General features: G+C 47.2%; 1 protein-coding gene across 1 annotated transcript in view; it reads right to left on the reverse strand.

Moving 5' to 3' along the window:
- LOC138638117 (probable cation-transporting ATPase 13A4) overlaps nucleotides 1–15011 on the reverse strand; it is a 627752-nt gene that overhangs the window by 289565 nt on the left and 323176 nt on the right. Inside the window, exon 11 of the mRNA XM_069727139.1 lies at nucleotides 1466–1623. Coding sequence (XP_069583240.1) covers nucleotides 1466–1623 — 158 coding nt within the window. The remainder of the gene's footprint in view (nucleotides 1–1465; nucleotides 1624–15011) is intronic.

Consider the following 15011-nt stretch of genomic DNA (forward strand, 5'->3'; position numbering starts at 1 on the left):
AGTCGGGTTGAGTGAAATCGGCCGATCCTACAGAAAAGTCGGGTCGAGGTTGGCCGAAACACGAAACCCAGTGCAGTGCAATGGGATACTAATGGTTCCCAGGGTCTGAAGGAGAGGAAACTCTCCTTCAGGCCCTGGGATCCATATTAATGTGTAAAATAAAGAATAAAAATAAAAAATATTGATATACTCACCCTCGGACGCACCCTGGTTCTAACCGGCAGCCCTCCTTCCTAAGAATGAGCACGTGAAGGACCTTCAATGATGTCGCGGCTTGTGATCGGTCACGTGAGCGGTCACATATAGGAATATACTCACCCTCGGACACGCCCTGGTTCTAACCGACAGCCTTCCTTCCTAAGAATGAGCCCTAATAGGAATATACTCACCCTCGGACGCGCCCTGGTTCTAACCGACAGCCTTCCTTCCTAAGAATGAGCCCTAATAGGAATATACTCACCCTCGGACGCGCCCTGGTTCTAACCGACAGCCTTCCTTCCTAAGAATGAGCGCGTGAAGGACCTTAGATGACGCCGCGGCTTGTGATTGGTCGCGTGACCGCCCATGTGACCGCTCAGGCGACCAATCACAAGCCGTGACGTCATCGAAGGTCCTTCACGCGCTCATTCTTAGGAAGGAAGGCTGCCGGTTAGAACCAGGGCGCGTCCGAGGGTGAGTATATCAATATTTTTTATTTTTATTCTTTATTTTACACTTTAATATGGATTCCGATACCGATTCCCGATATCGCAAACATATCGGAACTCGGTATCGGAATTCCGATACCAGATCAGAAGATCACCGACCTCATGGCCGACCCCACACAGGGGTCGGGTCGGGTTTCATGAAAACCCGACTTTGCCAAAAGTCGGCGACTTCTGAAAATGGCCGACCTGTTTCGCTCAACCCTAGTGGTAACTACTAGCAGCCTATTTAAACACACAGAGACTTTGCAGACTTTGTAAGATAAAACTTATGTTATACAAATGGTCTAAAAATTATCCCTTTTCAGAGTCAGATGCATGACTTGGTGTTGTTTATACAGACGCAGTGCACACAGAAGAAAATGTGGCTTTATCACAAAGTTGGGTGCAAAAATGATCCCTGTCTTGGGAGTATCGATAGCTTAGCACTTTGCTAAGCATAGAAGCAATATCCTATATCCTATAACAGTGTCTCGGGAACTGTCTTTTATACTGCTATATTATCTATGATAGCCTCCCGATCACTCCCCTGATTGGACGAGCTTAGCATTGTGATTTGATTGCAGCAGGGCATTATGGGGAAGCCCACATCTGTGCCTGACACCCTTAACATTCTGACTGAGGCTTCATCTTTTGTTCATGCGCTCTCACAAGTGGGTTAGAATGACTAATCAACTATAAAAATAGACTTGAATAAATTTAAACAGCACCAATAAGGACTAAATACTGTCATACTGTACTTATGATACATAGTAACTTACCCCATTCGTCTTGAACACAACAGCAGTGTAGATAACTCCAAATAAAGCAAAAACCACAAGTACGATGAGAAATCTCATGGCCTCTCTGTGCAGTTTAATACTCACTGGTTTGTTATATAGCATAGCTCTTACTAGTTCTCCCTTTGTGGTATTGAATCCTAAACAATACAAAAACATTATAAAAACATTTACATATCAAAGTCCAATTAACCTTTTCTATTCTTTATATCTAGAAATGAGCAAGCATGATTGCCACTACTCGGTGCTCGCCCGAGAATCTCACTGCTTGAGATGGTCGGAGCTCACCGAGTATTTCCCGGTTCCCCACCCTGCATGTTTTGCACTCTTTAGAGAGCCAATGAACATGCAGAGATTGTCTGCCACACACTGTAGTGCTGCAGCCATGTTGGTTGTGGCATTACAGTGATTGGCTGGCCCCTCAGCGTTATCAGGTCTATATCAGACCTGGCACCGCCATACTCGGCCCAGTCTGCTCCGGAATCAGGCAGAGTAGAGAGAGTTGTTGCTGAGCTAAGGAGAGGTTTGTTTGCTTTGTACTTAGTGTGGGTATACTATATATAATATACATATACATCTCAACTAACAGTCCTTCTGAGTAGAGTTGAGCGACCTTGACCTTTTTAGAGTCGAGCCGGGTTTCGCGAAACCCGACTATCTCAAAAGTCGGGTCGAGTGAAATCGGCCGATTATGACGTAAAGTCAGGATCGACCGAAACACGAAACCCAATGCAAGTCAATGGGGCAGCATAGTCGGCAGTGAGTGGGGGCCAGGAAAACACCTAGAGTGCCCATTTTAATGTCAAAACCATCCATTCTTCTTAATGAAGCTTGTCAAGCGTAATTTACCTTATAATAATTGGAAGGCATTTGAAATTGGGGGTCATTTGGCTAAAGTTGTGGGGGGTAGGGCTGGTTCAAGTAATTAGTGGGCCCAGGAAATCTGGACCACGTCACGGCAGTGGAGCAGGGAGAGGTAAGTATTTCAACTTTGCAAGTGCTGTGAACCTGAGCAAGCAGGGGGGGCCCACTCGTTGGCATTGGCACTGGCACAGGGCCCCTCAAAGTACAGCGGTGTGTTTGCACGGCGGGGGCGCCTCCCACCGGCAGCAACACTTTTGCATACTATGAGAGGCCCTGTGCCAGTGACGTCGCCAACTAGTATTCCTCCCCCCACCTGATGAAGGAACCTGCACTTTCATCTGCACCTTCCTCTTTGTCCCCGTGTAAGGTGGTATGGTATGCGGGAAGAGCAACCTGACTTTCAGCAGGGTCACAATGTTGTTGTGCAGCGTGCACGGGGAATGTTGCGTTATGGGTCAATGTACCAGCAGACTCATCTATCACTGGCTGGGCAATGGGCAGGATGAGGAGGAAACACAGATATAGGCCCAAATAATAAAGTGGGCTAAATGCAGTTCAAAATTGGTAACACAGGAATAACCAGGGGGCATTGCAGTGGAGGACAACTGGAATGAGAGGCTGACACAGAGAGTAGGCCCAAATCAGTAAGTAGTCGAAATGCAGTTCAAAATTGGCAACCGTAGTAAACAGGCGGCACAGCTTTGTTCAGTGGAGGAGAACAGCAAGGAGTGGCAGACACCGATAGTAGGCCCCAACCCAACTAGTAGGCCAAATGCAGTCTAACATTAACAACTACTTAACGAGCGCCTGAAAACGGAATTTCAGGACAGGAAACCAGGAGAACAGCAAGGAGCGGCAGACACTGTTAGTAGGCCCCAAACCAACTAGTACGCCAAATGCAGTTGTTCCATTTAACCACAATTTAACGAGAGCCTGAAGATAGAAGCTCAGGAAAGGCAACCTGGAGAACACCTTGGAGTGGAACACACCATCTCTCTCCACCCCATACCCATTTTGTAGGCCTAATGCTGTGTAGTTTTCTACAACTACTAAACGAGAGTCGGAAGACCGAAGCAATGGCAAGGCAACCTGGGGAACACCTTGGAGTGTAACACACCATCTCTCTCCACCCAATACCCATTTTGTAGGCCTAATGCAGTGTAGTTTTCTACAACTACTAAACGAGAGTCGGAAGACCGAAGCAATGGCAAGGCAACCTGGGGAACACCTTGGAGTGTAACACACCATCTCTCTCCACCCGATACCCATTTTGTAGGCCTAATGCAGTGTAGTTTTCTACAACTACTAAACGAGAGTCGGAAGATCGAAGCAATGGCGAGGAAACCTGGAGAACACCTTGGAGTGTAACACACCATCTCTCTTCACCCCATACCCATTTTGTAGGCCTAATGCTGTGTAGTTTTCTACAACTACTAAACGAGAGTCGGAAGACCGAAGCAATGGCAAGGCAACCTGGGGAACACCTTGGAGTGTAACACACCATCTCTCTCCACCCTATACCCATTTTGTAGGCCTAATGCAGTGTAGTTTTCTACAACTACTAAACGAGAGTCGGAAAACCGAAGCAATGGCAAGGCAACCTGGGGAACACCTTGGAGTGTAACACACCATCTCTCTCCACCCCATACCCATTTTGTAGGCCTAATGCAGTGTAGTTTTCTACAACTACTAAACGAGAGTCGGAAGATCGAAGCAATGGCGAGGAAACCTGGAGAACACCTTGGAGTGTAACACACCATCTCTCTCCACCCCATACCCATTTTGTAGGCCTAATGCTGTGTAGTTTTCTACAACTACTAAACGAGAGTCGGAAGACCGAAGCAATGGCAAGGCAACCTGGGGAACACCTTGGAGTGTAACACACCATCTCTCTCCACCCAATACCCATTTTGTAGGCCTAATGCAGTGTAGTTTTCTACAACTACTAAACGAGATTCGGAAGACCGAAGCAATGGCAAGGCAACCTGGGGAACACCTTGGAGTGTAACACACCATCTCTCTCCACCCGATACCCATTCTGTAGGCCTAATGCAGTGTAGTTTTCTACAACTACTAAACGAGAGTCGGAAGTTCGAAGCAATGGCGAGGAAACCTGGAGAACACCTTGGAGTGTAACACACCATCTCTCTCCACCCCATACCCATTTTGTAGGCCTAATGCTGTGTAGTTTTCTACAACTACTAAACGAGAGTCGGAAGACCGAAGCAATGGCAAGGCAACCTGGGGAACACCTTGGAGTGTAACACACCATCTCTCTCCACCCGATACCCATTTTGTAGGCCTAATGCAGTGTAGTTTTCTACAACTACTAAACGAGAGTCGGAAGACCGAAGCAATGGCAAGGCAACCTGGGGAACACCTTGGAGTGTAACACACCATCTCTCTCCACCCGATACCCATTTTGTAGGCCTAATGCAGTGTAGTTTTCTACAACTACTAAACGAGAGTCGGAAGATCGAAGCAATGGCGAGGAAACCTGGAGAACACCTTGGAGTGTAACACACCATCTCTCTCCACCCCATACCCATTTTGTAGGCCTAATGCAGTGTAGTTTTCTACAACTACTAAACGAGAGTCGGAAGACCGAAGCAATGGCAAGGCAACCTGGGGAACACCTTGGAGTGTAACACACCATCTCTCTCCACCCGATACCCATTTTGTAGGCCTAATGCAGTGTAGTTTTCTACAACTACTAAACGAGAGTCGGAAGATCGAAGCAATGGCGAGGAAACCTGGAGAACACCTTGGAGTGTAACACACCATCTCTCTCCACCCCATACCCATTTTGTAGGCCTAATGCAGCCTACTTTCCGACAACTACTAAACGAGAGCATGAAGATCGAAGCTCAGGAAAGGCAACCTGGGGAACACCTTGGAGTGTAACACACCCTCTCTCTACACCACGGAAGGGCTGATTCTTAGGAAGGAAGGCTGTCGGAAAGAAGCAGGGCGCGTCCGAGGGTGATTATATTCTTATTAGGTATATACTCACCCTCGGACGCGCCCTGCTTCTTTATTTGTAATGAATGTTTATTTGCAATGTGGTTTTGACTTACTCTATTTTTTTGGTAAATAATGATTTTATTATTTTCATTGTTTTGCATCTTCTTGGCATTAATATAAAGAAGACGCGACAGGACAACACTCGGTGGATGCCATATCTGTGTTTTAAATTGAAAAAAACTTTCAGTTAACTACTTGCAGGAGAAAGTTATTGTAGCTGGTGGCCATTTTTAGTACTGTACCAGATTTTTGTTGTATGTGTTTGTTTTTAATGTTAAAATGTCTGCATTTGATATCTCTCCAGTATTTTCTTTTGTATAAGCAAAATACTTATTTTTATATTTTCTGATGTTGGTTCAAGGGGTACACGGGCAGCAGTAGACAGGTCAGTGGAGGCCTAGTGGAAGGAGGGACCGCAGACAGGCTTCGAAGCCCTAACATAATAAATTGGGCTGGCTGTAGGCAATTTAAAATTGGTTCCAGGGGAACCCGGACAGCAGTAGACAGGTCAGTGGAGGCCTAGTGGAAGGAGGGACCGCAGACAGGCTTCGAAGCCCTAACATAATAAATTGGGCTGGCTGTAGGCAATTTAAAATTGGTTCCAGGGGAACCCGGGCAGCAGTAGACAGGTCAGTGGAGGCCTAGTGGAAGGAGGGACCGCAGACAGGCTTCGAAGCCCTAACATAATAAATTGGCCTGGCTGTAGGCAATTTACAATTGGTTCCAGGGGAACACGGGCGGCAGTAGACTGGTCAGTGGAGGCCTACTGGAAGGAGGGACCGCAGACAGGCTTCGAAGCCCTAACATAATAAATTGGGCTGGCTGTAGGCAATTTAAAATTGGTTCCAGGGGAACACGGGCAGCAGTAGACAGGTCAGTGGAGGCCTAGTGGAAGGAGGGACCGCAGACAGGCTTCGAAGCCCTAACATAATAAATTGGGCTGGCTGTAGGCAATTTAAAATTGGTTCCAGGGGAACCCGGGCAGCAGTAGACAGGTCAGTGGAGGCCTAGTGGAAGGAGGGACCGCAGACAGGCTTCGAAGCCCTAACATAATAAATTGGGCTGGCTGTAGGCAATTTAAAATTGGTTCCAGGGGAACCCGGGCAGCAGTAGACAGGTCAGTGGAGGCCTAGTGGAAGGAGTGACCGCAGACAGGCTTCGAAGGCCTAACATAAGAAAAATGTCAATACAATGGTATTGACAGTGCCAGGCATTGAAGGATGTCAGCGCATAGACTAAACATTGGTGGAGCTGTGAGAGAAAATTTTGCAAGTGGTAGAGCACTGTTTGACCTGGGGGGGGGGACTGTCTTGTGGCCGGCGGTACAGGCCCAGGGCCCCTCATATTACAACGGTGTGTCTGACGTTGGGTGCGCACCACCACCGCCAGACACTTTATTGTACTATGAGGGACCTAGTGGCAGTGCCGTCGACCAAAAGCGGGCACACCCACCTCTTCAGACAAACAGTACTCTCACGGGTGCTGGCGCCAAGTGGCGATACCACGGCCCCGTGTGGGGACTTAGGCCATTTAGGGAGGTGTTAACATGTCGGATGCTGGACAATCAGGTGCTGCAAATTACGAGATTGGAAAAGTCGTTCAGAATAGTCCACAGGCAAGACCTTTACATAGGAAAGCGAGGTGTCAGCCGGGCAAGGTGGGGCAAAAGATTTCGAAATCCAGTTGTGGTTCATTTTAATGAAGGTTAGATCATCTACATTTTGGGTAGCCAGACGAGTCCTTTTTTCTGTTAGTATTGAACCTGCAGCACTGAATACTCTTTCTGATAGGACACTAGCTGCCAGGCAAGCAAGCTCCTGCAATGCATATTCTGCCAATTCTGGCCAGGTGTCTAATTTTGATGCCCAGTAATCAAATGGGAATGACGGTTGAGGGAGAACGTCGATAAGGGATGAAAAATAGTTAGTAACCATACTGGACAAATGTTGTCTCCTGTCACTTTGAATTGATGCTGCAGTACCTGTCCTGTCTGCGGTCATAGCAAAATCACTCCACAACCTGGTCAGAAAACCCCTCTGGCCAACGACACTTCTGATTTCTGCCCCTCTAACACCTCTGGTCTGCTGGCCCCTGCAGCTCGTGTTAGAACGATCACGGGCGCTGTGTGCAGGGAATGCCAGAAGCAAACGGTCAACAAGAGTTGATTGTTTGGTTGCTAATATTAGTTCCAAGTTCTCATGTGGCATTATATTTTGCAATTTGCCTTTATAGCGAGGATCAAGGAGGCAGGCCAACCAGTAATCGTCATCGTTCATCATTTTTGTTATGCATGTGTCTCTTTTGAGGATACGTAAGGCATAATCCGCCATGTGGGCCAAAGTTCCAGTTCTCAAATCTGTGGTTTTGCTTGGTTGAGGGGCAGTTTCAGGCAAATCCACGTCACTTGTGTCCCTCCAAAAACCAGAACCCGGCCTTGCCACGCCAACAATTTCCACTGGCCCCGGAAAAGCTTCCTCATTAAAAATATAATCATCCCCATCATCCTCCTCGTCCTCCTCCTCCTCTTCGCCCGCTACCTCGTCCTGTACACTGCCCTGGCCAGACAATGGCTGACTGTCATCAAGGCTTTCCTCTTCCTCAGCTGCAGACGCCTGATCCTTTATGTGCGTCAAACTTTGCATTAGCAGAGCATTAGGGGGATGCTCATGCTTATTATGGCGTTGTCTGCACTAACCAGCCGTGTGCATTCCTCAAAGCACTGAAGGACTTGACACATGTGTTGAATCTTCGACCACTGCACACCTGACAACTCCATGTCTGCCATCCTACTGCCTGCCCGTGTATGTGTATCCTCCTACAAAAACATAACAGCCCGCCTCTGTTCACACAGTCTCTGAAGCATGTGCAGTGTTGAGTTCCACCTTGTTGCAACGTCTATGATTAGGCGATGCTGGGGAAGGTTCAAAGAACGCTGATAGGTCTGCATATGGCTGGAGTGTACGGGCGAACGGCGGATATGTGAGCAAAGTCCACGCACTTTGAGGAGCAGGTCGGATAACCCCAGATAACTTTTCAGGAAGCACTGCACCACCAGGTTTAAGGTGTGAGCCAGGCAAGGAATGTGTTTCGTTTCAGTTGGGAAATTGAGATGGCAGCCATGAAATTCCTTCCGTTATCACTCACTACCTTGCCTGCCTCAAGATCTACAGTGCCCAGCCACGACTGCGTTTCTTTCTGCAAGAACTCGGACAGAACTTCAGCGGTGTGTCTGTTGTCGCCCAAACACTTCATAGCCAATACAGCCTGCTGACGTTTGCCAGTAGCTGCCCCATAATGGGAGACCTGGTGTGCAACAGTGGCAGCTGCGGATGGAGTGGTTGTGCGACTGCGGTCTGTGGACGAGGTCTCGCTTCTGCAGGAGGACGAGGAGGAGGAGGAGGGGGTGCGAATGGCTACAGCCAACTGTTTCCTAGACCGTGGGCTAGGCAGAACTGTCCCAAACTTGCTGTCCCCTGTGGACCCTGCATCCACCACATTTACCCAGTGTGCCGTGATGGACACGTAACGTCCCTGGCCATGCCTACTGGTCCATGCATCTGTTGTCAGGTGCACCTTTGTGCTCACAGATTGCCTGAGTGCATGGACGATGCGCTCTTTAACATGCTGGTGGAGGGCTGGGATGGCTTTTCTGGAAAAAAAGTGTCGACTGGGTAGCTCGTAGCGTGGTACAGCGTAGTCCATCAGGGCTTTGAAAGCTTAGCTTTCAACTAACCGGTAGGGCATCATCTCTAACGAGATTAGTCTAGCTATGTGGGCGTTCAAACCCTGTGTACGCGGATGCTAGGCTAAGTACTTCCTTTTTCTTAACCATAGTCTCATGTAGGGTGAGCTGGACTGGAGAGCTGGAGATCGTGGAACTAGCGGGGGTGCCGGTGGACATGGCAGACTGAGAGACGGTGGGAGATGGTATTGTTGCCACCGGTGCCCTAGATGCAGTGTTTCCTACTACGAAACTGGTGATTCCCTGACCCTGACTGCTTTGGCCTGGCAAAGAAACCTGCACAGATACTGCAGGTGGTGCGGAAAATGGTGGCCCTACACTGCCGGAAGGGATGTTGCGTTGCTGACTAGCTTCATTGGCCGAGGGTGCTACAACCTTAAGGGACGTTTGGTAGTTAGTCCAGGCTTGCAAATGCATGGTGGTTAAATGTCTATGCATGCAACTTGTATTGAGACTTTTCAGATTCTGCCCTCTGCTTAAGGTAGTTGAACATTTTTGACAGATGACTTTGCGCTGATCAATTGGATGTTGTTTAAAAAAATGCCAGACTGCACTCTTTCTAGCATCGGATACCTTTTCAGGCATTGCAGACTGAGCTTTAACCGGATGGCCACGCTGTCCTCCAACAGGTTTTGACTTTGCCACGCGTTTTGGGCAAGATACGGGCCCGGCAGATGGAACCTGTTGCGATTAGTGTTGAGCGATACCGTCCGATACTTGAAAGTATCGGTATCGGATAGTATCGGCCGATACCCGAAAAATATCAGATATCGCCGATACCGATATCCGATACCAAGTCAATGGGACATCAAGTATCGGAAGGTATTCTCATGGTTCCCAGGGTCTGAAGGAGAGGAGACTCTCCTTCAGACCCTGGGAACCATAGGGATGTGTAAAATAAAGAATTAAAATAAAAAAATATTGATATGCTCACCTCTCCGGCGGCCCCTGGACTTCACGCTGACCGGCACGCGGCCAATCAGAAGCCGCGACGTCATTCTCATTCACAAAACTGCTAATGCTAGGAATTGAGGACCTGCGAATGACGTCGCGGCCTCTGATTGGTCGCGTGCCGGTCACATGGGCGGCACGTGACCAATCAGAAGCCGGGACGTCATTCACAGGTCCGAAAGGCGCGCTTTTTAAACAAAGAAGCCTCCCGGTTAGCAGCGTGAAGTCCAGGGGCAGCCGGAGAGGTGAGCATATCAATATTTTTTATTTTAATTCTTTATTTTACACATCCCTATTAATTCGATACCGATACCCGATATCACAAAAATATCGGATCTCGGTATCGGAATTCCGATACCGCAAGTATCGGCCGATACCCGATACTTGCGGTATCGGAATGCTCAACACTAGTTGCGATGTTGATGCCTGCTGCGGCCCCTCCTCCTCCGTTTCAGAACTGCTGCCGCCTGCACCCTGTTCCCCCAATGGCTGACAATCGGGGTCAAGAACTGGGTCATCTATTACCTCTTCTTGTAGCTCGTGTGCAACTTCGTCTGTGTCACCTTGTCGGTCGGTGGTATAGCGTTCGTGATGGGGCAACATAGTCTCATCAGGGTCTGATTCTTGATCAGCACCCTGCGAGGGCAATGTTGTGGTCTGAGTCAAAGGACCAGCATAGTAGTCTGGCTGTGGCTGTGCATCAGTGCACTCCATGTCAGATTCAACTTGTAATGGGCATGGACTGTTAACTGCTTCACTTTCTAAGCCAGGGACGGTATGTGTAAAGAGCTCCATGGAGTAACCCGTTGTGTCGCCTGCTGCATTCTTCTCTGTTGTTGTTTTTGCTGAAGAGGACAAGGAAGCGACTTGTCCCTGACCGTGAACATCCACTAACGACGCGCTGCTTTTACTTTTACCAGTTTCACGAGAGGAGGCAAAAGAGCTAGAGGCTGAGTCAGCAAGATAAGCCAAAACTTGCTCTTGCTGCTCCGGCTTTAAAAGCTGTTTTCCTACTCCCAGAAAAGGGAGCGTTTGAGGCCTTGTGTAGCCAGACGACGAACCTGGCTCCACAGCTCCAGACTTAGGTGCAATATTTTTTTTCCCACGACCACCTGATGCTCCACCACTACCCTCATTACCAGCTGACAATGAACGCCCCCGGCCACGACCTCTTCCACCAGACTTCATCATTGTTTTAAAAACGTTACCAAACTAACGGTATTTGTTGCAGACACACAACTTACACGGTGAGCTATAACTTCAGTATGATTTAGCTACCCCTTTACAGGTGGGTGAGACCACAATGAAAATCAGGCACAATGTTACACACTCTGTTGTTGGTGGCAACAAATGAGAGAGATGCCACACACGCAGGACTGTCACTGAAGCGCAAATGTAAATATTAATCTCCCACTGATTTGTGTTTTTTTTTTTAAAAAGGAGACTTTAGAAAAAAAAAAAAATGATTTTTTAAGGAAGAATTTATAAACCAAATAAAATGAAATGATTTTTTCAGGGAGAATTTAGAAAACAAATAAAACATAAAATCGCCTTTCTAGGGCCCAGTGAGTGAGAGAGGACGCACACAGGAGTCAGGAGTGGCACACAAGCCCAGAGGCCAACATTTATCTCCCACTGATTGATTTAGTGATTTTTTCAGGTAGATTTTGGAACCCAAATCAAGCAAAAAAATTAATAGGCTTTCTATGGCCCACAATTGGAGAGAGAGAGATGGCACACCCAGGAGTCAAGACTGGCACACAAGCAGAAAGGGCAATATTAATCTCCCACTGATTTGATTTTTTTTTTTTTTTCAGGGAGACTTTAGAAAAAAAGAATACAAAAAAAATTATTTTTTTCAGGAATAATTTAGAAACCAAATAAAATAAAATGATTTTTTCAGGGAGAATTTAGAAAACAAATAAAACAAAAAATAGGCTTTCTAGGGCCCACTGAGTGAGAGAGGACGCACACAGGAGTCAGGAGTGGCACACAAGCCCAGAGGCCAATATTTATCTCCCACTGATTGATTAAGTGATTTTTTCAGGTAGATTTTGGAACCCAAATCAAGCAAAAAAATTAATAGGCTTTCTATGGCCCACAATTGGAGAGAGAGAGATGGCACACCCAGGAGTCAAGACTGGCACACAAGCAGAAAGGGCAATATTAATCTCCCACTGATTTGTTTTTTTTTTTTTTTTTCAGGGAGACTTTAGAAAAAAAAAATGCAAAAAAAATGATGTTTTTCAGGAATAATTTAGAAACCAAATAAAATAAAATGATTTTTTCAGGGAGAATTTAGAAAACAAATAAAACAAAAAATAGGCTTTCTAGGGCCCACTGAGTGAGAGAGGATGCACACAGGAGTCAGGAGTGGCACACAAGCCCAGAGGCCAATATTTATCTCCCACTGATTGATTTATTGATTTTTTCAGGTAGAATTTAGAACCCAAATCAACCAAAAAAATATATAGGCTTTCTATGGCCCACTATTTGTGAGAGAGATGGCACGCTCAGGACTGGCACACAAGCCCAGAGGCCAATATTAATCTCCCACTTTTTTTTTTTTCCAGGGAAAATTTATAAACCCAATAAAAAAAATAATAAATAGGCTTTCTATGGCCCACTATCTGAGAAAGAGAGATGGCACGCTTAGGACTGGCACACAAGCCCAAAGGCCAATATTAATCTCCCACTGATTGATTTATTGATTTTTTCAGGTAGATTTTGGAACCCAAATCAAGCAAAAAAATAAATAGGCTTTCTATGGCCCACTGAGAGATGGCACACACAGGAGTAAGGAGTGGCACACAAGCCCTGAGGCCAATATTTTTCTCCCACTGATTGATGTAGTGATTTTTTCAGGTAGATTTTAGAACCCAAATCAAGCAAAAAAATACATAGGCTTTCTATGGCCCACTGAGTGAGAGATGACACAGACAGGGATGGCACTCTAGCAGAAATGCCAATCTTAATCTACCACAAAAAAAAAAAAAAAAAAAGGAACTGTCCTTCAATTACTATCTCCCTGCAGTAATCTCAGCCAGGTATGGCAGGCAGCAATAAGGAGTGGACTGATGCACAAATTAAATAAAAAGTGTGGACAAACAAACAAGATAGCTGTGCAGAAAGGAAGGAACAAGAGGATTTGTGCTTTGAAAAAAGCAGTTGGTTTGCACAGCGGCGTACACACAGCAATGCAGCTATCAGGGAGCCTTCTAGGGCAGCCCAATGAGCTACAGCACTGAGGGGGAAAAAAAAAAAAATGTAGCTTCCACTGTCCCTGCACACCGAAGGTGGTGTTGGGCAGTGGAAATCGCTACAGCACAAGCGGTTTGGGGGTTAATGGACCCTGCCTAACGCTATCCCTGCTTCTGACGAAGCAGCAGCAACCTCTCCCTAGGCTCAGATCAGCAGCAGTAACATGGCGGTCGGCGGGAACGCCCCTTTATAGCCCCTGTGACGCCGCGGACAGCAAGCCAATCACTGCAATGCCCTTCTCTAAGATGGTGGGGACCAGGACCTATGTCATCACGCTGCCCACACTCTGCGTTTACCTTCATTGGCTGAGAAATGGCGCTTTTCGCGTCATTGAAACGCGACTTTGGTGCGAAAGTCGCGTACCGCATGGCCGACCCCGCACAGGGGTCGGATCGACTTTGTCAAAAGTCGGCGACTTTTGAAAATGTTCGACCCGTTTCGCTCAACCCTACTTCTGAGGACTAATAATTAGCTGCATAGATATCAGTGCTAAGCAGGCAGTGTATGTGGCAGACTGCAGTGTATAAAGCAAGAGGGTCCATTCCAGTTCTGTCTGCTGCTGCTGCTACTATTAAATATGTTTCTAGACATAGCCCCAGGTATCAGGGGCCAGGAATAATTTTTTTTACAGGCCAGCTATTTAAAAACAGTTATTTTTCTGTCACACAGATAAGAGATAAAAATTGCACTCAAAATTCTGCCATTTCTGGCATTTTTGGTGCAGTGTGTTAGCAAAGTTATTAATACCAGTTTGTTGCTAAAAAGTTACCGTATATAATAATATATGGTGCCATCTGTTAGGTGTCGAGTTCCCACCTCTGCACAGGAGGAATCTCGAACCATCTCTGCTGCGGTCTCCCATTCTTCTCCAGCCGCAGTGGAGTCTGCTTAGCAGAGACATTGGTCCCAGCGTCTTGCTCAGTCTCACTCTGTGCATAGGGTTACTGCTGCTTTTCCTGCTTCTGCCATTGAAGCCAGTGCTGGGCAGCGGCGAGCAGATGCTTTTGGGACTAAGTCCTGCTTTTCCCCTTCTGAGCATGCCCAGGGCAAGATCTCCCATTGGAGATCGAGGGTCACATGCTCAGATACTGCAACAGATCCCATTGGTCCTCCAGGAAGGTCCTGAAGGTACTCAACTTCTGTGGCAGCCTCCCACTGGTCCTTCTGGGAAGGTCCTGTACATGCTGCAGCTATATAAGGTTCGCATGACCGCACAGCCGTGCGCTAGTGTACAATTGTAATCGTGTGTGTGTTGATGAGTGCAAGTCGTTCCTTAAAAAACCCATCCCTTGTGTATGACTGTTCGCGGAAGGTGTATGGCTGCAATCTAGCGCCCGGCTGAACTCACAGCTTAACACACAAAACAGCGCCTACTGCTGTGACCACCAGTACGGTGCCACGCGCCATTAGAGCGCTTCTTTAACCCAAGTCTGGGTGGCTAGTGGCGTCCGCCAGTACGGCACAGTTCGCACTCTCGTGCTAATTAATTCTTAGTTTTGTTACGTGCGGTACTGCGGCCCTGTGACGCAACAGGGTTCGCTTCCTTCACACAGGGTGAAGTTAACCCGTATGCGTATTCATATTGTACCGCCATATAGTCCATCATTACTTGGCAGCAGGTTCCATCTCTGCACGGTGGACCTCGGGCTGCGAACGCACCTTATTCTATCTTATTGTTTGGTGCGT

This window comes from Ranitomeya imitator, chromosome 5 (genome assembly GCF_032444005.1).
Source record: "Ranitomeya imitator isolate aRanImi1 chromosome 5, aRanImi1.pri, whole genome shotgun sequence".
NCBI classification, from domain to species: Eukaryota; Metazoa; Chordata; class Amphibia; order Anura; family Dendrobatidae; genus Ranitomeya; species Ranitomeya imitator.